This window comes from Desmodus rotundus, chromosome 5 (genome assembly GCF_022682495.2).
Source record: "Desmodus rotundus isolate HL8 chromosome 5, HLdesRot8A.1, whole genome shotgun sequence".
NCBI lineage: Eukaryota > Metazoa > Chordata > Mammalia > Chiroptera > Phyllostomidae > Desmodus > Desmodus rotundus.
In genome coordinates, this window is record NC_071391.1 from 31,422,798 (window position 1) to 31,447,111 (window position 24,314).

General features: G+C 48.4%; 2 protein-coding genes across 7 annotated transcripts in view; one reads left to right on the forward strand and one right to left on the reverse strand.

Moving 5' to 3' along the window:
* The first annotated feature begins 244 nt into the window (after positions 1–244).
* On the forward strand, positions 245–4,220 carry DBX1 (developing brain homeobox 1). Its single transcript, XM_024558758.2, has 4 exons — positions 245–611; positions 1,199–1,300; positions 3,235–3,437; positions 3,861–4,220. The coding sequence occupies exons 1-4, from the start codon at positions 245–247 to the stop codon at positions 4,218–4,220; spliced, it is 1,032 nt and encodes a 343-aa protein (XP_024414526.1).
* A 16,016-nt stretch (positions 4,221–20,236) lies between these two features.
* The window catches only part of NAV2 (neuron navigator 2), a 679,412-nt gene continuing 675,334 nt past the window's right edge, over positions 20,237–24,314 (reverse strand). For all 6 annotated transcript variants that reach the window (XM_024558786.3, XM_024558785.3, XM_053924021.2 and 3 more), the window contains one exon: positions 20,237–23,652. In XM_024558786.3, the coding sequence (XP_024414554.2) occupies positions 23,527–23,652 (126 nt within the window). In that variant the 3' untranslated portion in view covers positions 20,237–23,526. The remainder of the gene's footprint in view (positions 23,653–24,314) is intronic.

A 24,314-nucleotide genomic window follows, 5' to 3' on the forward strand; every position in this document is an offset into this window, starting at 1 on the left:
TGTTGAACTTCATTGTCAGAGCTGTCACTTTTCAAAGCGCTTTAACGGGCGGGCTACTATAAAACCATCACCTCGACCGGAGGACCACGGAGGACTCGCAGGCGCCCAAGTGGGAGCGTTTGTTACTTGGAGACGTTTGCTAAGCCCAAGAGAGAGGGCACCGCGGGGGCGGGAGGGGCGAGAAGCCAGGCATTTACCCTTCGGCTACTGGAAGAAGGGTTATTACGCCCGCCCTGCGCCTAACATGATGTTCCCCGGCCTCCTCGCGCCCCCCGCCGGGTACCCCAGCCTCCTGCGCCCCACACCCACCTTAACGCTGCCCCAGTCCCTGCAGTCGGCATTTTCCGGACATTCGAGCTTCCTGGTCGAGGATCTGATCCGCATCAGCCGCCCCCCAGCCTACCTGCCCCGCAGCGTGCCCGCGGCCAGCATGTCGCCCCCTAGGCAGGGGGCCACAGCGAATCTTACAGACGCTGGGGCCTCGGACCTGGGCTCCCCGGGTCCGGGCAGCCGACGGGGCAGATCACCACAGACTGCCGTCTCCCCTGCCAGCGAGCCCACGTTTCTGAAGTTTGGGGTGAACGCCATTCTCTCCTCAGCGCCCAGAAACGGTAAGTGAGCTCAAAACACTGAGGACTGGTCCAGGTGAGGAGTCCTCTCCTCGGTCTCCGGTATGCAGCAGGTACCCACGCAAGTATCGGCGCGCACCTGTACGCACAACCCCAGAGGCCTCACGTCGCACAATGCGAGACTTAGGATCCGCGGACTGCGGGAAAGAAAAGCCTCCAGGTTCGCCCCACCCTCAAAACGAACTTCAGCAGTTCAGCCGCAGGGAGCGCACAGTTCCCAAGCGCTGCTAAACAAAGCGCGCGCTGCGGCGCCCCTGCGTTTCTGCCCTCTAGCCTCTGGGTGCCAGTTTCTTAAAACCCAAGACTGAATATATTTACTAGCTTCGCTAGTATTATGCATCTGCAATTCTTTTCTTCTGCGCTCGAGTCCTACCTATCTCGTTAGTGCCTAGGATGAGATTGGGGACGGGGGTGGGCGTCAACTCAGGACTATTTGGGGTGCGAAAGGATTTAATATATATAATCATATATATAATGGGTTCAATGTGCAGAACGATAATCAAGCAGGTAATAATCAAATTCCCTTTCTGTCTCCCCCCCCTTTTCCTACCTCCTTCACTCTCTTCCAGAAGGATCCCCCGCCTTGCTCCAGAATGTCCCTCCCAAGACCTTCGCCTTTCCCTACTTTGAAGGCTCCTTCCAGCCTTTCATCAGATCTTCGTATTTCCCAGGTAGGTTTCATCCCCCCGCCTTCCCGGAGACTGGGCGCGCCCCAGTCCCAGCCCGTCGCGAAGCCATATTTCTCCGTCCACCCCTTGGGGTTGCGCTCTGGTTCAGAGGTTGCGAGGCGTACAACATTCACGAATCCGTCGCGCCAATTTGATGCCCTATTTAGCACAAGCAGTGACTGCTTGACACTTTGCACCAATTCTCTGCTCTACAAATTAGCAGGAATTGTCATGGTCCCAATTTGAGGCGGTTCCCTTCCCGGCGAGGAGCTGTTGGCATCCCTTCACGCCGCCGTTTTCCCACAGAGTCAGTGCACTTGGCCACGATTCCCCCACAAAGGTTTCAGCACCATGACCAATTGGTCAGCTCCTCCGGGCAGCCACACACAGACCGGCCCTCACCCCTCCACGCCGCCCGGAGACACCTACCAGCCGGGGCTAATTTCTCTTTAAGACTCATTCAGGGCTTCGAGCTTTTCACAAGACCACATGGAGTGCCCTCTTGTGTGGGATTCCTGGGGTCGCCCCGGGGGGAGGGAGAATAGATCCTCCCACAACCCCAACCTTCTTTTTCCAACCTGATCTCCCAAACTCTTCTCATACCCTCCCCCCACCACCACGTTTCTTAAAGGACCACTGAACTGGTAAAATAAGTAGTAGGGAAGCTCGTCATTGGTTCCTAGGCTACAGGAGAAACACCTTAAAAACAGGTTCCACGAGGTTTTCATCCTGGAGCCCCAGTGGTAGCTCAAAATCTCTGCAGCTGGTCAGGACTCCAAAGGTAAAAGAGGAGCGCCTGTAAAGAGAAAAGAGGCTGGGCATGGTGGTGGGGGGTGGGGAAAACCAGGACAGCACTCCCAAATATCAGCGAAAGAAACAAGCAATTGATTTTTAAAAGGGGGAGAGAGAATTCACCCCCCCCCCCACCATTCATGCTGCTGCTGATCATGGAATTTGCTCCCTTTCTCTCTCATCTCAATACGCTGACAAAAACCACCCGAGCTTTCTAAATAGCTTTTCATGTCCATTTAATGAAAATGATTCGGGGGAGAGAAGCCTCTGCCATCAGTATTCTCCCAATGGTCTTGGCCCGCAGTTGTGTTTAGTTTGAAAGTGTAAATCTCTTTTGTCCCAGTAATATATGGCTTTCGCTGCTTGTCCTCAGTCTTTTTCTGTTAGTTCATTACTACACAATTACCATTCACGCTTCATTAGAGTCTCTGTTTCTTTTTGGGTTTTTTTCCCCTCCCTTAAAGCGAAACGTTCCCCCTTTTTATCATGCCAGTACCCATTGGGAAGCGGTCAATGTGCTAATTAGCTGCCACTTTTCATGTATTCGGCAAAATTCTTTACGTTTGTGGGGGAGGGGAGGAAAGAGTAATTTAAAAAAAAAAAAGATGAATACTGATTGGATTTTTCAAAAAGAAAAAAACCCAAAGAGGATTTTCTCCTCACTACCAAATCAGCAAAGCACTTCAGTTTCATCTGAGGAATGCAAAAGCCACCCAGGTGACAAAAGCTTAAGAGGGAAACCCAGTGGCCTCAGCTGGGTATTTTATCATTTATTTTTTGTTGCTGTTTTGTTGCTGTTTATCATTTATTTTGTGTTGATGTACGCAGGTTTGTCTGCCCCAGACTGTTGAATGGAAAAAACGAAAACAGGCTATTGTGGGAGCTGTTTTCTGTGTTTCAGTGGTTTTACCTAATCCTGGCTTGCTTGGTTGAAAGGGAAAGTTATTTGGGCGGAAAACGCCTTTCACTCTGGAGGGTTTGTAGGTTCGTGGCCTATTCTCCAGGGGAAGAAAATGGAGAGCTTTAAAGAGCTGAGAAGGGATCAGGGAGGAAAACCGGGGGAGGTGACGCTGGGAAGGCGGACGCTACCACCGGGCGGGGCGCCACCCACTCACTGGCAACATCCCACGCGCACCCCTCCGCAGCGTCCTCCAGCGTCGTGCCCATCCCGGGGACCTTCTCGTGGCCGCTGGCCGCCCGTGGCAAGCCTCGCCGGGGCATGCTGCGTCGCGCCGTGTTCTCCGACGTGCAGCGCAAGGCGCTGGAGAAGATGTTCCAGAAGCAGAAGTACATCAGCAAGCCCGACCGCAAGAAGCTGGCAGCCAAGTTGGGCTTGAAAGATTCACAGGTGAGAGCAGTGTCCCCACAGCCCTTTCCTCTCCACACGCGTCACCCCTCCCCTACCTATCGCACGAGGAGGCATGCGGGGTCCAGTTTTCAGCAGGCTGCTCTGGGCAGCCCACCCCTCTCCCCGCCCCGCCTCCCCTGCACTCGGCGCCTCCACCCCTGCGGGTCTGGGCCAGGCACCAGAGGTTGGGGCCAGAGGCGCAAGGAGTGGGAGCGGGGGTGAGGGTAGGTTTAGTGCTGAGGACCCTTTGAATTCACGTCAGGGGGTGGGGAAGAGTCTGGGAGAGGGAGGACGGAGCCCTCTTACCCCGCCCCTCCCTTCACCTGCCCGCGCCCCTGCCCCCCGCCCTCTATCTGGGGCGGGGGGAGGGGGTCTGTGCTAACCTTTGTGTCTCCCCTGCTCTCGCGGCCCCTCGCGCACCAGGTGAAAATCTGGTTCCAGAACCGACGCATGAAGTGGCGGAACTCCAAGGAGCGTGAGCTCTTGTCTAGTGGGGGTTGCCGCGAGCAGACCCTTCCCACAAAACTCAATCCGCACCCGGACCTCAGCGATGTGGGCCAGAAGGGCCAGGGGGAGGACGAGGAGGAAGATGAGGGCCGGGGCAGCCCCGGCCACTGCATGGCCTATCACGCGTCCCCCGACTCTCAGCACCTGCGGGACCCGCGGCTGCGAGGGCCGCCTCCCCCTTCCCCGGCTCACTCCAGCAGCCCGGGCAAACCTTCGGACTTCTCCGACTCCGAGGAGGATGAGGAGGGTGAAGAGGAGGAGATCACGGTGTCTTAGGAGAATCCCGTGCCCGGGGTACTGTTTCTAAGTGCTTTGAAATTGAAGAGGTTGGGTTGGGTCTGGCGTTCACTTAGTTCCCACTGCCAAACGCTGCCACTCCCCGCTGTGACACGTCACCTGGTCTAGGGCGCCCCAAAGGAACGTTTTCTTCCCCCACACCGCCTCTCCACGGCCCTCACCACATCAGTTAAATGTTGGTCTTGGTTTTAGCCTTAACTTTTTCCCAAGGGCTCCTGTCCGTCTTCTTTATTGCAAGCTATTTGAAACACAGTGGGGTGTTCACTCCCACGGCCTGGGTTTAACTGTGAGCCAGGCCCTGCTGGTCCTTAGCAGCAACACCCCTGTAAGGTAGGAAACCCTGGGTGGAGGAGGAAAGCAGTGTAGGAGCTACAGCAGCATTAATTCCAAGACCCCTGGCTTCCTAGAGGCACCTCCCTATCTTAGATACAACTCCAGACTCTGCTAACCTAGTCTTCCCATAACAGTGCTCTTAGAAAGCTCAAGAATTCCCTAAAAGAAAGAATATCTGTGCCTTCTGGTCTAAGGTACAACATAAAATACTGAGCCTTTTCTGTCATATTGTAAATGCTCTCTGGGCAAAGAAATGAGTTCTCTAAATGGGAAGAAGAGTCTGTCTCTATTTCTGTATGTGTGTGTTAAAGCTTTTTTTGTAAAAAAAAAAAATTCTGCATCCATAGTGTATGCACCAAGCACTCTACCTTGTGCCCTTTCGTTATTTCTGGGGAGGTTTCGCTGACTTGCAAAGCTCCTGAGCACTGGGCATGGTGTGGACAGAGGGAGACCCACAAGCCTCTTTGATTTTTTTTTTTGTACCGAACTTTGCTGTCTTTGCACAGCTTTTATGAACTGTACACTATTTTGTACACATATGTTGTATGGATATTTTATACCAAGGTTATTGTGAATGACTATAAAGGACTGACTAGAGTTCCTTCTCTCTCTCTTTTGCAATGGTTTTTAAACTTTAAAAAGGTAGCTGTTTAATTGCATAACTTATAAAGAAATACTTATTTTGTATTTTTACCATGTACAGATTTTTATATATGTATATATGTATCAAATGAGCAAATGCCAAATAAAAAGTAGAATGAATGAAAGTGTCAAGTGGTATCATTAATTCACAGAACATTAGAGCTGAGAGGAATGGAGCCCCTCTAGTCCAAGTGCTGCAGCAATTTACAGAAAGGAGGCCGATACTCGAGGGGAAGGCACATGTCTAAAGCCCCCCAACTGCTTAGTGGCCAAGCTGGAACTAGAACCCATCTCCAACTCTCAGGCCAGGGCCCTCTCTGCTTCCCTTTACCATAAAATAAGCATATTTGCTATGATTACAAAGCTCCAGTCAAGTACAAACAAGTCGAGTTCGCAATACTTCTCCCTTCTCTAAGGATGGAAACGACGGGCTAAGAGAAATCAGTGAAAATTTAAGTGGTTCAAGTTTATAATGGTTTTCCTTTTTCTCCTTGAAAGCATATTCCCTAGTTCCCAGAGAAGCTCATAGTTGGTCTTGACTTTTGTGTATGAACTAACTTTATTAGGAATGCCATCTGCAGGCACCACGTGAGAGCCCACAAACAGACTCTAGGGCCCCCAAGCGGAACTGAAGTTCTTTAAAGACTAGCTTTCAGCAGAAATAATTTATTTAGCCAGCAGCCTAGAGAGTAAAGAACATCAGGTTAGAACCCTTGCTCTGGCTGGTGTGGCTCAGTGGATTGGATGCTAGCCTGCGAACCAATTAGTCCCCCCTTGGATTCCCAGTCAGGGAACATGCCTAGGTTCCAGGCCAGGCCAGGTCCCCAGTAGGGGGCGTGTGAGAGGCAACCACACATTGATGTTTCTCTGCCTTTCTCCCTTCCCCTCTGTCTAAAATAAATAAATAAATAAATAAATAAATAAATAAATAAATAAATAAAAATCTCTTAAAAAATAAAATAAAAATCCCTCTAAGAGAAGAAAATGTGCTGTATATGAGGGGGTACCCCACAAAAATGGAATTTATTTATAAAAAATTGAGTATTTATTCTTACATGTTTAAACTTCAGTCACCTTCAAAATACTCTCCATTTGATGCAATACACCTATCCCTTTTTTCACTGCTCAAAACAGTTCTTGAAGTCATCGATTTTGATGCCTTTTAGTGCTTGTGCCATTTTATGTTTTCCCCTCTTCCACATTGGCAAGACATTTCCTTTTGAGGACATTTTCCATCCAGGGAAACAAAAAAGGTTGCTTGGGGTGGGATTGGGTGAATAGGGAGGGTGGGGCATGGGGGTCATGATGTTTTTGGTCAAAAACTACTGAACACTCAGCGCGCTGTGGGCAGGTGCACCGAAAATCACCCATCATGAAATAGGCAAACGCATTGGAAGAGTCTTAAAAAAAAATTCACTGAAGCTCACAGCGAGGCCAGCTGGTACACCAATACAGATGGGTTCCTAGAACCTCACGTAGCAGGAGAAGCCTGTCCCACAAGGGGCCTCTCCTCCAGAAGATAATTCCAGTTTTGGGGGGTCCCCTCCCCTGTAAACACAATGGAATATTACTGAGTCGTAAAAAGGGGGAAATCCCATTACATACTCAACATGCAAGAACCTTGAGGACACTATGCTAGGTGAAACAAGCTAGTAATAAAAAGACGAATACTATCTGATTCCACTTATATGAGGTACCTAACATAGTCAAACTCATAGAAACCGAAAGAATCGTGGCTGCCCAGGGCTGGGGCAGTGGGGGATCAGGAGTTGTTCAGTGGGCACAGTTTCGGTTTTCCACGATGAAAAAGTTCCAGAGACCCATTGCACACCCATGTGACTCCAGTTAACACTGCTGAACTGCAAATGAAAACGGATTGAAATGGTAAATTCTATGAGGTTTTTTATCTCAGTTTAAAAAAAACTTACAAAATTAAGTGAATTGGAATAATAACTCATATATTAGAAGAGAGAAAACCCAGAAATGGTCAAAAGTATGACATGCAAGTGAAAACATTTGAGGTAGTAATAGTAACATAAGACAATGTAGAATTCAAAGCAAGAAACACTATACGATGTAAACAATTTTTTTCTATAATAATGAAGTTAAAATCCAGAAAAGGAAAAAAAGTACTCTGGAAAGTTTAAAAGTGTATGCAGCTTCCCTATGTTCACAAAGCTTTACTTAAGAACTACAAGTGCTGAATTTTGGCTCATTACAGTGTCTCTTTCAGCTGAGCATCACAAGGGGGAGGACCATATCCATTTTGCATACTGTTTCTCCAGTGTCGTGCATAGTCCCTAACACATAGCAGGTGTTTGATATGCGTTGCGTGAACAAATACATTAAAAGGAGGGAAGGAGACACTCTAGAGTGTAAACCAACAATTTTCAACCAGTGTGCTATGAGAATTTTTAAAACACGAATACCTATTCTTTAGTCAGGGTCACTGACCTCTTTCCCCTTAGATTGTCAGATAAAAAAATGAAACAGCCAACACAACAACAACTATCCAATGTAAATGCATCAACATTATATGTATTTTTTGTCAAATCAGCAAAACATACATTTTGGGGTGTGCCACAGAATTTTAGTAATTAGTTTATGTGTGCCATGAGATGAAAAAGGTTGAAAATCACTGGTCTAAACTATAGGTCCGGAATTTGTAAATCTTTCAAATGAACTGAAGAATTACTTAGGCCAAAAGGAAAGAAGGAAGGAAGGAGGAAGGAAGGAAGGAAGGAAGAAAGGAAGGAAGGAAGGAAGGAAGGAAGGAAGGAAGGAAGGAAGGAAGGATGGAGAAATAAAGAAAGAAAGAAAGAAAGAAAGAAAAAAAGAAAGAAAGAAAGAAAGAAAGAAAGAAAGAAAGAAAGAAAGAAAGAAAGAAAGAAAGAAAGAAAGAAAGAAAGACACTCAACTACCTCTCTGCTCAGACTGAGACCCAGATAGTCAATGGTCTTTGGGCGTCTTGGTGTCCCAAGGATTTGTTAAATTCCACAGGCCAAGGACCAAGTGCCATGACTTTCAGTTGCAATAATCCATTCAAACAAAGCAAAAATAAAACAAAAAACCAAAAAGAAACAAAGCCCCTCACTCTTGTCCCTCATTCCATGAATGTCTATATTTCTCTCACTCAAAAATTAGAGACCCAGGGGCCGTTCCTGACCTCTCCCTCTCTTTTCCACTCCATACGAGGAATCAGTCACTAAGGTCAGTCCCTGTATATAAGTCCTTAATGGATTTTCTGCTCTTCTTTCCATTTTCATTGGTATTATCTATAGGAAAAGCTAGTATTATTTTCTTTAGAGGAACATACTATGCGATAGATGCAATGAGTAGCATTTCATATACATTTTTCCCTTTCAGCCACACTACAACTATTTTTAATTACAGTTTATTGATTATGCTATTACAGTTGTCTCAATTTTTCCCCCTCCACTCAGCACCCCCTACTCCCTCAGGCAATCCTCCCACCATTGTTCATGTCCGTGGGTCACGCATATCAGTTCTTCGGCTACTCCATTTCCTGTTCTGTACATTACATCCCCATGGCTATTCTGTAACTACGTTTTTGTACTCCTTAATCCCCTCACCTCTTCACCCTTTCCCCCATTCCCCCTCCCATCTGGCAGCCATCAAATGCTCTCATATCCATGATTCTGTCTCTGTTCTTCTTGTTTGTTTAGTTTGTTCTTTAGATCCAATTGTTCATAGGTGTGTATTTTTTGGCCATTTTATTGTTCTTAGTTTTGATCTTCTTTTTCTTAAATAAGTCCTTTCAACATTTCATATAATAATGGTTTGGTGATGGTGAACTCCTTCATTGTTTTCTTGTCCGGGAAGCTCTTTATCTGCCCTTCGATTCTAAATGATATCTTGGCCAGATAGAGCAACCCTGCTTTTCATGATTTGGAATATTTCTTGCCAGTCCCTTCTAGACTGCAAAGTTTCTTTTGAGAAATCAGCTGACAGTCTTATAGGAACTCCTCTGTAGTTAACTACATATTTTTGCTGTTTTATAAGATTGTCTCTTTATCGTTAACCTTTGCCATTTTAATTCTGATGTGTCTTGGAGTGGGCCTCTTTGCATCCATCTTGTTTGGGACTCTGTGTGCTTCCTGGACTTGCATGTCTATTTCCTTCACCAAATTAGGGAAGTTTCCTTCCACTATTTTTTCAGATAGATTTCCAATTTCTTGCTCTTCCTATTCTCCTTCTGGCACCCCTATAATGCAAATGTTGGGCCTCTTGAGGTTGTCCCAGAGGCATCTTACACTATCCTTATTTTTTTGGCTTCTTTTTTCTTCTTCTTGTTCTGATTGGTTGTTTTTTGCTTCCTTATGTTGCAAATCATTAACTTGATTCTCAGCTTTATCCACTCTACTGTTGTTTCTATTTTTAGTACTATTTTTAATCCCATTTTACAAATAAGGAAACAGACTCAGACCTTTCCCCAGCACTGAGAGCATCTGAGTAGGCTTTGTGGAGATATTTGCTCAAAGCCTTGTAGGATGATATGGTTTTTATGGGGTAGGAAGAGGAAAACATATACCACACCACTTCAAGAGAGACACTGAGAGAGAGCAGAGGGAAGGATGTATCTGGAATGTGGTGGTAGACAGTGACGTGGTAAGGAAATGTTTTTACTTAGAGGCAGTAAGTTAAAACAAGCAGCCATTAAGCAAAACATTTCCAAAATTCCTCTCTTTCCCTTAAAAAAAAAAACCCCCTAAAATAATAACAAAAATGGCTCCTGAGCCCTAGTGTACTGGGCACAATTCTGAAGGCTTCATTTACTTTGTATCTAACTTCACTACAACCCTGCATCGAAGGATCGGTACCAACATCTGACACAACAAGAAACTGAGGCTGAGTAACTTCCCCCCAATTTCTAGATGGCAGAGAGTCTAACACATTCTCTTCCCACTAAGGGCAGATGCACCACAGAACCCAAATTTCCACCCCTTCCCACACCCCACTACCAACTTCAGGTTCCACAAGGATTCCTTTTGATAAACATTTACTCTTTCCTTTAAAAGCTGACTTTAGCTAAAGTCATATCATCTGAATGGGAGAGGCAGAATTAATTAACTATAAAAATGGTGTTCCTGGCAAGGGCCTACCTAAGTCTAAAACTTTACACCCTCCAAAGAGAAAAAAATGTTTCCTTGATTTTGAGTTGATATTTTTTTTAATGACTTTTTTGATGCTGATGTAAAAACAAGAACAGTTAGATTAAAAACTGAAGCAATCTGAATACAGCACTGACTGTGGTTAATAAGGATGTGTTTTAATAATGTATTGATATTGGTTTGTTGATGGTGGCTAATGCAACGTGGTGAAGTAAGATATTAACATTGGGGGAGGTGAGCGATGAGTGTACACGGAATTCCCTGGCTATCTTGGCAGCTTTTGTAAATCCAAAATTATCCCAAAGCAAAATTGAAAAAAAAAACCCAAAGGTGTTTGTGTAGTTAGTCGTATGTGTTTTTATGTGTTGCTAGGGAGAAAACACAACCACATTCTTTACAGTTTAAATGGGACAAATACTGTTAGAGTGAGTAAGGTGCTGATTAAAAGGAAAAGGGACGTTTCAATTCATTCTTCGGTTAATCCAAAGCAACAGAAGTGCGCACTCCACCCCCTGCCCACTCTCGGCAGGGCTGACGATTCTATTATTTTCCCCACTCATCCCCACCCCCCACCCCCACCATCATCTGGGCAATGCCTCCTGGAATTCTCCTTGGCACAAACATCTTGTTTTAGGGCCATGTTTAGACCGTGATTAAAAGAGGATTACTTGCACCACATAGGCACCCCCATGGGAAAGAGGCCACCCCTACACTTAACTTTTCTGTACATACCACACCCCAGCAATCACTAACCAAGTAGGCAAAGCAGAGCGAGGGGTGGGAGAACTGGGATGCTCTTAGCAAAAAGTTTGATATCAGCTAGCAGCTGCCACTAAGCTCCTTGTTCTCAAAAGGACTCATTTACTGGGATTGATAACGTAAGCAGTGCTAAGGTTTGTATTCCAAGAAAATTCTCCTTTCAAAGCTGTGGTTATGGGGGAAGTGACCAGGAACACACAGTTATTAGTTGTTGACAAGGCCTTGAACAGACTAGTTTACAGAGGCCTGATTTGTGCACATGCATTTGAGGAAATAGTTTCTCTCTCTTTTTAAAGGTTTTATTTATTTATTTTTAGAGAGAGGGGAAAGGAAGGAGAAAGAGAGGGAGAGAAACATCAATGTGTGGTTGCCTCTCATGCGCCCTCTACTGGGGACCTGGCGGCAACCCACGCTTGTGCCTTGACTGGGAATCAAACCGGAGAACCTTTGGTTTGCAGGCTGGTGCTTAGTCCACTGAGCCACACCAGCCAGGGCAGGAGATAGTTTCTCATACAAAGGTTCTCGCACAAGTTTTCTTTGCCTTAATAGTAAGTTAACCCTTCACATTTGTTCAGAGTTCACAGGTTTTACCTTACATCATCCCATTTGATTTTCACCACAACCCCATGAGACAATCAGGGCAGGCTTTTTCTTGCCTGTGCTCTACCTAGGCTCACTGTTGCCTGTCAGAAGGAGAGGATTAGTATTGCGTAGACAATTACCAAGGTCTTCTGCAGCAGCGAAGAACGTAGATCTTTCTCCTAGGTCCTAACCTTGCTCCTCAACTCCACCCCACCATTACCTTGGCCTCTCCACAGGCATTAATCAGGAAATCTTCCACCAATTGTTGGGAAAACGCTACTCCTTACCCCTAGGGAACGGTCTTACTCTAGTTCTAGCTGCTTCTCTTCCTCTTTCACAAAATTCCCTCCCCTCACCCCAGAACAGCAGGTAAACAGACATCCACATGACAAGTGGGAGGAGGCTGGACAGGCCAAGTGCAGGAAGGAGAACTCTGATGCTCCAAACTCATCAGGGAATCAGGAAGAGACTCTCCACATATAGTCATCACAAGTGGGGGTTCACCTCTGCATTTTCTCAATTGTCCTGTTAGCAAATCTTAAGTCGAGTGCTGTCAAACACAACACAACACAACACAACACACAGATATGACCCCTAACGACAGACACGAATTCTCAGAGAAGCTGTACCAATTGAACGAGTGGCCACTAATGCCGATGTCTCCAAGTTCCAGGCAGGTGAGTGGTGGGGACCTTGCTGAGCTGGAGGATGCAAAGCCCACTGAATAAGCTGACTGCTACTCACTCTAGCTGATTGTTTCCATGTGGGAATGCGGTCAGATTGCCTGGGAGAAGCTGGAAATTAAGCTGCAATTTCCCATTATAAAAAAAAGGTGAGCTGCTCTAGCTGGTGTGGCTCAGTGGATTGGGTGCCGACCTGTGAACCAAATGGTCAAAGGTTCGATTCCCACTCAGGGCACATGCCTCAGTTGGGGGTCTGGCTGCTGCCTCCCCTGCCCCCAGCTCAGTGAATGCACAACACAACTCAGGCCCGTGAATCTGAATGAGCACCCATTCCATAATCTGCAGCGCTCAGTGCAAAATGAAAACGCAGGGTCCTCTGTTCAAAATTTGTTAAGACTTTCAAGACGGCAGCAGCGGAGCACTGCAATAGGCTGCGGTGGACCCAAGACTTCCTGGGACACCCACCAGACAGGAGTGGGGGAGGGGCTGCAACCACATACACCTGCCAACCTCCTTCATTTCCCCAGCACCCGAGGCTCACATTAGCATACAGAGGAAAAACAAGCCAAGGAAGCCATGGCAGAGGTCAGGAGTTAGGGAGATCTCCCGGGCGGGTTGCCTTTGTTGCACGCCTGACCATCTGAGCCCAGGGATGGGAATGTTTCCCTAAAGGTCGCACAGCCAGTTCAGGGCGGTGTCTAAATTGGAATTGAACTCCCAACCTCAAGAGGCAGGGGTCCAAAACTAAATTCCAACCTGGCAAGATCTTGGCAACCTTTAAAAAAGAGAGATGAGAATGACAGGAGCCAGCAATTGCTGAGAGCTTATAATGTGCCCCACATGTTCCCTGAATTTTGCACATTTGACCTCAATCGTTGCAATAATCCTAAGAAGTAGGTATTCTTATCATCATGTCCATTTCACAGGTGGGGAAACAGTGGTACTGCAGTGTGAAGTGACTTGTCCAAAGTCACAGATCTAGTAAGTAACAGAACTGGATTTAAACCCAGGAGGGCCAGCAGGAGAATGCAGGGTCTTAGCCCGCTCTCTGCCCCAATAGAGTATCAGGTGAGAACGCTGGCAGAAGAGCAGAAGAAGGGGCTCCCATTGGTTAGCCCTTGTGCCCCCAAGTGGTGTGGTCTGGTTTACGGGCTTTATCAGCTTTATCTCAGCAGGCGGTGCCTCCCTCAGGCAGGGTCTGCCTGGCTGCCCCCAAAGGCTTGTCAGAAACCTTGACTCAGGCTGATGCCCTGTATTACCTCATTTGACTGCGAGTCCCAAGGCGGGGATGAGTCTGCTCTCCTCGAGGGTGCTTCAGCCTAAGGCTGAGCTCAAGATGACAGCACCAGCCCCAGGTCACCTCCAGACAGGACAATAGTCAGAGGAAGAAGAATGGGACCTGCTCTGAGGATCTCTGAAGAGACAGGATAGCTTCCCAGAAGTCCTCCGCTCCGCCAAGACCCCTGCAAGCAGCATGATATGTTTATTCCAGCCCCAACCCCTAGGACGCAGACTGGGTTTAACTGTAGACAATAGACTCCCCCCTGGAGGGTGACGTAGGGGAAGGGTCAGCCTCCTTGAGTCACATCAACTGGTGGGGGAGGGGCAGGTAGGTGCACAGCATCAGGGTTTACTTAGGAAGAAGCAGGTGATGGATGCCGAGAGGACAGAGCATCAGTACAGGGGGATATTGTCACATTCATTTTACAGGTGAGCAAGGTGAGGCTCAGGGAGTAACAGCTCGCCCAGGGTCACAGCTTGCAAATCGTGGAGCTAGGAGTTGAACCCATTCTGTGGGTCTCCAGAGCCTCTGTGCCTGGCTACTCCCTTAATCACCTAGGAGAGGAAGCCAGGACACTTGGGTTCTGGCTCTGGCACTATCATTAGTTCAGGGTGTGTTCTGAGACCATTCCCCTGCCCCCAACCTCAGTTTCCTATGCTAAGTATAATAATACCTTCTGGGCCTTGCCTGCAGAGCCCAGGGAGCCCACCAATGAGGTTATGGATGTGAGTACTTGGATGTGGGCAGCAGCAGTGGAAGGGTGTTGTGGTGTAGGAGTAAGACTCCAAGCTTTGGAATGTTTCAGGCCCTGGGTTCAAATTCTTACTCTGTGCCTGGTTAGTGAGACTTTGCACAAGTCTCTTAACCAGTCATTCCTGTTGGGCGGGGCGGGGGGGGGTAGGTGGGAGGATACCAATGTCACAGGATTGTTAAATGGATCACGTGAATTGTGAAGGCAAACTACTTGTCTCAGAGGCCTGACTCACAGTGATTCCTTTTTCTATTTCCTTTACAGGAATTCAGCTTCACCCTCCAAGCGTGAAGAAGGAAAATACCACACTCAATTTTCTGAGGCACATGCCCCATCCTTTTTTAAAAAACAAAAACGAAACCTAAATTAGAAGAGAGGGGCAGGGCAGAGAGAGAGAGAATTTTGCAAGGTCCAGCCCTCTGGAGGACTGGCATTGTGGCATTACTTGGGCTCTGCTGCCCCCTCGTGGCCACTCTGAGGTATAATGGGCTGCCTGTAATGGCAGCCTGGAATGGCAAGAGTTGGGAGAGGTCTGTGTCCCCAGAACATTCTACTTCTCCAGGGCTAAGTGGGGAGGCTACAGTCCGTGCTTCCTGGGCTAGTGGGATCAGCCACATTGAAGAGACACCGAGCTACCTCAATCTTTTTATTGACATGGGGACTCTGGCCCTGAGAGCTGGAGGGGCTTCTCTGAGGGAGGCAGCCAGGGTAGGAGCCAGTAGCTCAGGTCTCTGACCCCAAGGCCCCTTCCACTATGCCCTGCCTGAAGCAATCCCGCCCCATGATCCCAAAGCTCCAGGATACACCTGGACTCATCTGCCAACCATCGGGGCCAGGGAGGGGCGGATCCCTCTGCTGCTCCTGTGTCAGGTGGCCCTCCGGCCTTTGCCTGCGGTCCACATGCGCCTTTCAGCTGCATCTTCCACATACAGCTCCACGTTCTGTTACAATACAAACGCTTGCGCAATCGCCGCCGAGCTAGCAACCCGAAGCCTCCCACTCTCTCGGACCACGGCCACTGCCCTTCTTCTGCTTTCTGGTTTTGTGACCTGTGCAGACACTCACCCCGAAGTGGTAGTGTGAACTTTACGCACATGGCACCATGCATTTGACACCCTCCGTGTCTGGCTGCTTTCACTCAGCATGCACTCAGCCTCCACCCACGTCTCACTGCTGTCTGACACTGACTGACCACAGTTTTACTTGTCATTCTACTGGCCGTGCCAGTGTGGATCATTCCCAGGGTTTGTTATAATGAACGATATAATTGCGGTGAACACTTGTGTACCCATTCCTTAATTTCGCATTTCTGTTGAGTGTATAGCTCTCTCAGGTGGGTGGGGCTGCCTGGACAAAGTACAGTAACCTGGGTGGCTTACAACAACAGGAGTTTATTCTCTAACCGTTCTGGAGGCTGCACGTCTGAGGTGTCAGCCACGCCATCCTCCCTGTGAGGCTCTTGGTAGAATCCTTTCTTGCCTCTTCCTGGCCTCCAGGGGAAGCAAGGAACATCAGTCCTTGGTGCTTCTAGGCTTGCAGCCACACAGCCCCTATCTCTGCCTCCACCTTCACACGGCATTTTTCCTCATCTCTCCACATTATCTTCTCCTAAGGACCCCCGTCAGATGGCATTGAGGCTCACCCTGCTTATGACCTCATTTTAGCTAATGACATCTGTGAAGACCATATTTCTAAATAAGGTCATTGCCCTGGATGGTGCGGCTCAGTAGGTTGAATGTCATTGGCCTGTGAACCAAAGGGTCACTGGTTTGATTCCCAGTCAGGGCACATGCCTGGGTTACAGGTCAGTTATCCAGTAGGGGGCGTGTGAGAGGCAATCACACATTAATGTTTCTCTCCCTCTCTTTCTCCCTCCCTTTCCCTCTCTCTAAAAATAAATAAATAAAATCTTTAAAAAATAATAAATAAATAAAGTCACATTTGGAAGTACTGGGGGGTAGGACTCCAACATATCTTTTTAGGGGGCACAATTGCATCCATAATAATAACTATAAGAGTGGGATCACTGAGTTGTCTTAGCAGATCCTGAGAAAGGGCCTGTGTGTAGACAGCGGCTTTATGCTGTGGGGCTGGGACCAGATGAGGCAAGTGAGGCGTCTCAGGTACACTATGCAAGGCACCCACGGCCCACCTCGCCCCAGAGGGTGTGCCTCATCCTTGTGACCGCTCATGGTGAGGGAGTAGACAGGATGTGACCAGGGAGGGAGAAAGCCAGTAAGGGTTCCTTCACTAGCTGCCCCTGTGGGCAACTGGGTCTCCATCCCTTTGAGGAATCTACAAGGGCCCTATAGCATGTGCCTCCCACTTGTCCCACAGCAGGACAGGAAAGCAGGGCACTGTCCACTCACTCCTGTACTTTGTTCTCTGCAGGCTGTCCCTGGGGCACTAAATCCCAGGTGCCCGTGGGCCGACCCAGCTGCTGTGGCCCTGGAGGGAGGACTTGGGCAGAAAAGCAGAGAGATGGAGGTGCTTGTGGGGGAGGCTGTCGGTGCCAGCTGTCCACTGCAGGGTCAGGTCACGTCAGAGCTATGGACCGAGGCCTGAAGAGTGTCAGCTGCAGCCCCTGCCTTGCAATGCAATTGGCTCATGGAGCCCCCTCTGTTACTTATGCTCCAAGTGGGGTGGTGGCTGGTCACAATCTCAGAAAAAAGGACAGCATGGGAGGGTGAGTGGAGCAAGCTTGTCTCCATGCTGTCGCTGGTTCTAGGGCCCTAACTGCTCTTCAACATCTCTTCTCCATCTCCCAGTCTGTGACCCCCTCCCTAGCAGCCAGCAGGTCACGGGCCTGGAGGACCCAGACCTTCATTCCTGATGGGGCTGAGCAACTGTTTACCTTGGCCTGGCCGGGCTGTGGTGGCTGTGGTGGCTGCAGACACTCATTCACAGTTGTCACCAGGCATGGAAATAGAAAGAGGTGTCCCCAAGAGTTCTCCACATTCCAGGCACGTTGCTCACACGTTGCAGCCTTACTGCTCCTCCTCCTCAGGGCCAGTTACCTGGTGGGAGCAGTGCCAGGTGACCAGGCAGCAGGGGTAGTCTTAAATTCAGTGGTAGGGAAGTAGAAGGGACCCTCTTCCCACCTGTACCCATCTTCCCCCAACACAACAGGGACAAGCACCTCTAGTTTCAGCGCATAAAGTTATGGGGATGGGAAGCAAGAGTCCCCAGGTAGGGTGCCAGAGGGGACCACTCCTGCTTCTGCTTCTAGTTCCCACTCTTGAACCCTGTTTGGCACTCAGACACCAATAACAGCTCATGGGTGAACACATGTGTCCAGGAGAGCACGGACCCTTCACAGAATGTTTGAGCCAGGCTGGTGTCTTCAGACTCTTTAAGAAGGAAGCTCAACCTTCAGCTTTGTAGTAGGAACCAGTGGGTTCCATTGTCGTGTGTTTGGTCAGAGATGTTATCCATAATTCCATGTAGGAAAGCAAGCAAACACATGTGAGGCTTACTTGGAAGTGTTTATTCTATTTCATTTTCCTGAGCTAATTGTCAGTTCTCACAAGGCCACATCGTCTTAGTGACCCTCACAGCAAGTCTTGCTATCTGGTACACATCTCTCTTCTTCTTTTTGAAACTTTTATATTTTAAAAAATTTATTGACTTTAGAGAGGGGGAGAGAGAGACATCAATTAGTTGTTCCACTTATTTACACATTCACTGGTTGATTCTTGTATGTGCCCTGACTGGGGATGGAACCTGCTACCTTGGCATATTGGGATGACGCTCTAGCCAACTTACCTACCAGGCCAGGGCCAAAATCTCTCTTCTTGTCTTCTTCATTGGCTGTGCGTTACCTCGTCCATTTCAATAGACATATTAAAATCACCTTGTCAATCCCACGAAAACCACGTTGGACTTGGGAGTGTGATTGCATCGAACTATAGTCATTTGGGAGAACTGACGTCTTCGTAACACGGAGTCTTCTGATCCACAAACATACCCATTTCCTTGGCTCTTCTTCCGTTTCTCCCAACGATGTTTTACAGAGTTCTGTGTGGAGCTCTTGCACGTCTTACATTGCATTTATTCCTAAGTATATGATGTTTCTGATGCTCTTAGTGTTTTTAATTTTTTAAACTCTTGGCTGCATACAGATGTTCAGCTGACTTTTGGGTACTGATTATACCCGGCAAATTCATTCAACTCTTATTTTTAATAATCTGCGAATTCTTTTGGATTACCTAAGTACACATCACCTGTGAGAAAAAGACAGCTGAATAGCTTCCTTTCCAATCCCCACAATTGAGTCCCCTTGCTCCTTTGCACCAACTGGGGTCTCTACCGTGATGTCAAATAATGAGAGCAGGCACCTTTGTTCGTCTCCTAATCTGAAGGAAAAAAAAATTCAACATTTTGCCACTCAATGCATTTCATACACCATAGTTTTTGCTTTTAAATGTGCCTTGTAAATATGTAAGACATGGTGATTGCAGCCCGTGAGAAGCCCTGAGTAGCAGGCCCAGCTAGAAATCCACTCCTGGATTTCTGATCCTCAGTCTAAGAACATGTTGCTTTTAGCTGCTACGTTTCCGGGGTCATTAGTTACACAGCTAATGTGGAAGGGACGTGTGATGCTCCCCCCAAAGTCCCATGTAAGGTGATGGTAGTAGCATCATCTGGCAGAAAGGGCATGAGCTTCTGAATCAGGAAAACCAAGAAGCCCATTTCTACCATGTAAGTTATTTAATATCAGTCATCTCATTTTTCCCTGTAAAATAGATAATATCTACCACTTAGAGGTGCTGTGATTACGTGTGATAGGGTGAAATTCTCAGCTCAGTGTCTGGCACACTAAAAGCCTACTAGCCTCTAGCTTGTCGTGCCCTTTCCATATGCTGACCATATTTCCCAGATATCCTCACAGAATACTGTGTAGCAACAGGGTAGAACATGATACAGAAAATCTTGGACGTTTAGGACAACTTGTTGCTAAACCATCGTGCGAGCTCCCCTTCATTTTTTGACAGGCATTAAAAACTGCCTGTGCCGAACATCTGGGTTCTCCTGCTCCCCTGGCTGGGCCATGGCCGCACATTATGATGAGTTAGATATTTCTCATCGTTAGCAGTGGAGCCAGCTGTGTGGGATCCATTTCACAGGGAACCCTCAGGCCCCACTTCAGACCAAACCTTTACAATTTTTGTTGCTGCTGTCAGAAGAGAATGCTCAGAGGTGATGTCATCTCCCACTGCCTACACTGTCTCTGCAATAAATGTCAGCTGCAACGTGGACTGGGCCCCTAAGATTAGAGGCAACCTGGGGGGGGGGGGGCGGGATTTGGAGTTGGAAGATCAGGCTGAAATTCCAACCCTCACCTCTTTGCAGAGTCGGTCTTCTTCTTGGAGCCTGGTTTTTTCACCTGTAAAATGTGAGTTAAGAGTATGTACCTCCTCATGGTCATTTTGCAGATTATGTTGGGGGGTTTTGGAAGCATCTGGCAATTAGTAGGTACTCAATACATTTTAAAAAGGCTTTCTTGTGCCAAGGGGGCAAACGGCAGGCTGGCGGGATGCGGACACTGCTTGCTACTCAATGTGTGGTCTGGGGCCCGGAGCACTGGCCTCGCCTAGGAGCTTGACTCTCGGGCCCACCCAGGACCTACTCAACCAGGAGGATTTGGATCTCCACAAGATCCCCATGAGCAGCAGTAACCTGGATGAGGAACTGAGAGGGTGTAGGATGTTGACGCCATTGTGGCTAAGGTGGGTTTGTAGATGTCTGGGCTCTGCCCCTTTTTGTTGCATCCAAATAAGAACGACGCTGACCAGGACTTGCTGTGGCACAGAAAAGCCAAACCACGAATCTGAATAAATAAGCATCAATTTTATTGAGTCATGAATAATTTAAGACTGGTACAATCATCAGCTTTATTCTCTATGACGTGGGGCATGATCTCCAGCAGATCACTGGCAAATCCAAAAACCTCATGACAAATGAAAATTAAATAGGGAGAGAGGGAGGGGAAGGAGGAAGGGGAGGGAGGATGGAAACATACCGTACACAAAATACTCGATTCCTAGTTTTCTCTTTAAAAATGGCTAGAAAAAATTCAGCAAAATGCAGCACTTTAATCAATTATTTACAATTTCTATGTTACAATGAAAAAATGTACATCTTATAGAACATATTTCATAAACTGCTCCGCTGGCAAACAACTAGACCAAAACAGCAAACCTTCCATTTAATATCCACAAAGTTGGATTATTTTTTCCTTTTAAAGTAGATTCGCCATGATCAAATCCGAGTACACAGAATTCTGAAGTTTAGAGCATCCACAATTAAATAAAAAACGTTCCCAAGATACAACGAAGGTATGGGCAAATCTCATTCCTTGTCCCGCCCCTACCCCACCCCCGACCTTCCATTAAAAGGTATTCCCATCTCACTTATGGCCTGTATAAGTCTTGGCAGTTTGGGAAGAAAATTTTGGCTTCCACTGGTAACTCAACATAAATGTTGCATAGAATTTCATACATTTCAAAATTAGCCTAAACTGTAGAAAAAGGCAAAATGGAAGCATTTTGGACAGAGCCCTAAATGAGTACAAAGTCACTTTCTCAAAGATGAGTGACACTAATAAAGTAAAATATGACCAAGAGAAGAAATGCGCACGTCAGACAACCCTGCTTCCCGAAACGTTAGGAAGGGCACTGAGCTGTGAATCATACGAGGGTTACACGACCGGGAATCACTGTTCGCTAGTCGGGCAGCACCAGGGACAGAGGTCTCGGTGCTGAGCCTGGACCCAGTGGGAGGGAAGTCTGTGGGAGAGGGAAGAGAAAGAGAGGGTGTTGCTTAAAAAAAAAAGAAAAGAAAAAGAAAAAGAGTTTCAAACAACACTGACAGGTGTCTACTCACAAGGTGACTGGGAAAACTGCCCGCAAGGACAAGGCAGCTTCACCTCCTCCCAAATTCACAGTAGAGTGTAAGGTCATCGCAGGGGTTAGGCTGAGGACCACTCTGCAGGTCTACCAGAAGGCTCAGGGTTTGGCCCGTGGCCATAGGCTAAATTCGTGGTTTGGAAAATGTACGGAAAACAAACAGAGGACAAGACACACTCACACACGCAGATGGCGGATGAAGGCTTAGAGAGCAGTGTCGGAGTACGGAGTCCACGAAAACGGGGGTGGCATCGCGAGGCTTTCCATTTACCAGTCAGTGGGACAAATTCCCTTTTTCCCTTGGAGGAGGAAGAAAAAGGTGTCATCCAATGTAACGTGAGCAGTTTCGGGTCAAGCTCTCGGGGTAACGAGAAAACACAGAGACAAACCTTCAGGAACAGAAATGTAAAGATGGAATAAAACCCCTGATCTTTAACAGAGACTCCCCCCACTGGGGTCGAACGAAGATTCTCCTCACAGAACAGAAACAAACCACCGACAGGCTTACCACACTCTAAAGAAACCCCCCGTGTGCTGGAGACACGGCAGCACGGGGTGTCGGCAGTGCCGTGGGGACACGTAGGAACCCTGCCTGGGCGTCAGGTGGAGACTGCTAAGAACCTAAACAAATGGATCTTTTTTTTTTTTTTTTTCCCTTTTTCCCATGCTCACACACCCACACAAATGAGTCCTTCGGATGAGACAGAAGTCACAGCAACTTGAGTTCTCCTGATGAGTAGATGACTTTTTAGCCCTGTGTGCTCTGATGGGGAAAATAAAAAAACAGACCCCAGACAGGCGTGACACTCATACACGAACACGGTTCATACAAAACCAGTATAAGGCATCACTTTGGGAAGGTCAGCACCGAAGAGGTCAGGCAAGGCTCGCCTGGATGGAGGCCAGGGCTTCTGGGTGGGTGCAGCCGCCACCCCCTGGTTGGGTTGCATCGTGTTGGTTCAGAGAAAAGTGCAAGTCTTTCGCAAGGTGACCTCCCCATCCCACCTGAGGTTGGGGCTGGCATGCTGGGGTGTTGACGTGCATTCCAAAGCCTTGAGGACGAGAAGGCAAGGCAAGATCCCGGCTCACCCACAAGTCGAGGACAGGGTCCCGGTCCACTGTGGAGGACGCGGATGCCCCATCCCCGGCCGGAGGAGGCAAGTGTGTCGATCTGTGAGGATGGACAACTGAAAACCGCAACTCAGCAGGACCAAACTGAAACTCAACTCCTGTGGCTCTCACTTTCACCAAAGGATTGATTCTGACCAAGTGGGGAAGGAGAAAAATCTTCAAAATCAAAGAGTCAGAAAGGGAGAAACTCCACCTCATTCTCAAAGGGGTCATCGTTCCCCAGAGCAGACCAACTCTCACTGTACACAGTGTTTGCAGAGAAAACCCTGATTCGCTTCCCTCTAGGAAGGAGGCAGACATGTGCTGTCCGCACGGGAGCCTGTCTGCTGGGCACGTTCTCACTTCTGCACTGGGCTCGGGGGCTTGGCGGAGGCTGAGGCTGCCGGGTCTGAACGGTGTGGCTGGACTGAAGCAGGCCAAATACCTCTCGGGCGAGGAGAGCACCATTTAGAGAACAAAACAATACAGAAAGCACGAGTTGTGTTTTTTTTTTCCCTAAGGTTTCCCTGTGTCATAGCTCTGTTGTTTGTTGTGCGACCAAAGCAAATGCCTAGTTAGCACCAGTTCTCCGTGGCGGGCCGGCGTGAACGTGGGGGTGCTGGCGGCCAGACCCGGCCAGCAGGGCCTGCGCTGAGGGGAAGCTGTGTCCTCTACGTTTCCAACTTTGCTCCAGCCTCTCTGTCGCTGGGCAGCTGGTGGCAGGATGCTGTTCGGTTTCAGAGCTTCAGATGGGGTTTTCCTTTTGAACCCTTTTCATTTCAACAGTGATGATCCTTTCCCGAGAAGTATCTTCAGTGTCTTAGGGAGGTCACAGCAACAAGGCAAAAACAATACTTAAAATAAAACCGGAGATAGTGCAGTTCTCACTGTGGAAGGAAGCAGTCCCAAGGTGGCTGGCCCAGGATGCCCGCACCCAGGCCAAGGCTGCAGGACGAGGAGTCTTGGTGTCCCTGCAGCGCTCACGTTGCGGCCAGGGCTGGCTCAGGGGGCATCTTTAGGGTGCTGTAGGTGGAATGGGGCGAGGGGAGGAGAGAAGGAGGAGGAGGAGGACGGGGAGGGCAGGCTCCACGGCCAGGCCCCCATCACAGAGTAGACTCCAGGGACGAGTCCAGGATGTCGTCGTGATGGCTGTTGCTGTTGGAGTCGCTGTCGTAGCTCTGCGGGCTGGAGTAGTTGGCCGCCTCCTGCAGCCTCATCAGCATGTTCATCTGGAAAGAACGGACAGGACAGTGTGAGCAGCTTCCTGTCCAGTTCACCACCCACCCCTGTCTTCTCGTGAGCTCACGCCTCCTCCTCCTCCTCCACACTCACCTTGGGACTGAAGCCCACAGCGGGAACAGTGGAAAAGGGCATGGGCTCTGGGCCAGGCTGCCAGGGTTCAAATCCCGTAGCACCCCTTACTAGCTAGCTGCACGACCTTGGACAAGTTCCTGAACCTCTTTGTGTCTCAGTGTCTTTACTGGTCAAACAAGTGTGAGTAACATCGTACCTGCCCTATAACCTTATGGGGCGGATTGAGTTAGTATATGCAGAGCACCGAAAACAGTGCAGAAAGTCCCCGATAAATAGGATGCTTACTTTTACTTGGGAGGGGCGCACCTTATCTGAGCCTGGGTAAAGGTGCAGATGAGCCTCCCTACTTCTGGAATGCGTTCGTCAGCACCCTGACTTCCAAAGCCCAGGGCTCCCCCTTCGATAAGCACAAGCTCATCTGTATACCAGCTGCTGTCCCGACCTTCACCGGGAGGGCAGGGACAGTGCCAGGGGCAAGCAGGGCCACAGAAATCAGAGGCCTGGAGCCCGACTCAGGAGTCTTTGGACAAATCGCCTCATGTGTCTGACCCACCAGTTCCGCAGCTCTCGACTGGCG

Excerpts from the sequence above, each read along its gene's own strand:
- DBX1 (XM_024558758.2), top strand. The coding sequence starts at position 245 with ATGATGTTCCCCGGCCTCCTCGCGCCCCCCGCCGGGTACCCCAGCCTC. Across the intron at positions 1,301-3,234 it reads CAGATCTTCGTATTTCCCAG|CGTCCTCCAGCGTCGTGCCC; the intron begins GTAGGTTTCATC and ends ACCCCTCCGCAG. Across the intron at positions 3,438-3,860 it reads TGGGCTTGAAAGATTCACAG|GTGAAAATCTGGTTCCAGAA; the intron begins GTGAGAGCAGTG and ends CTCGCGCACCAG.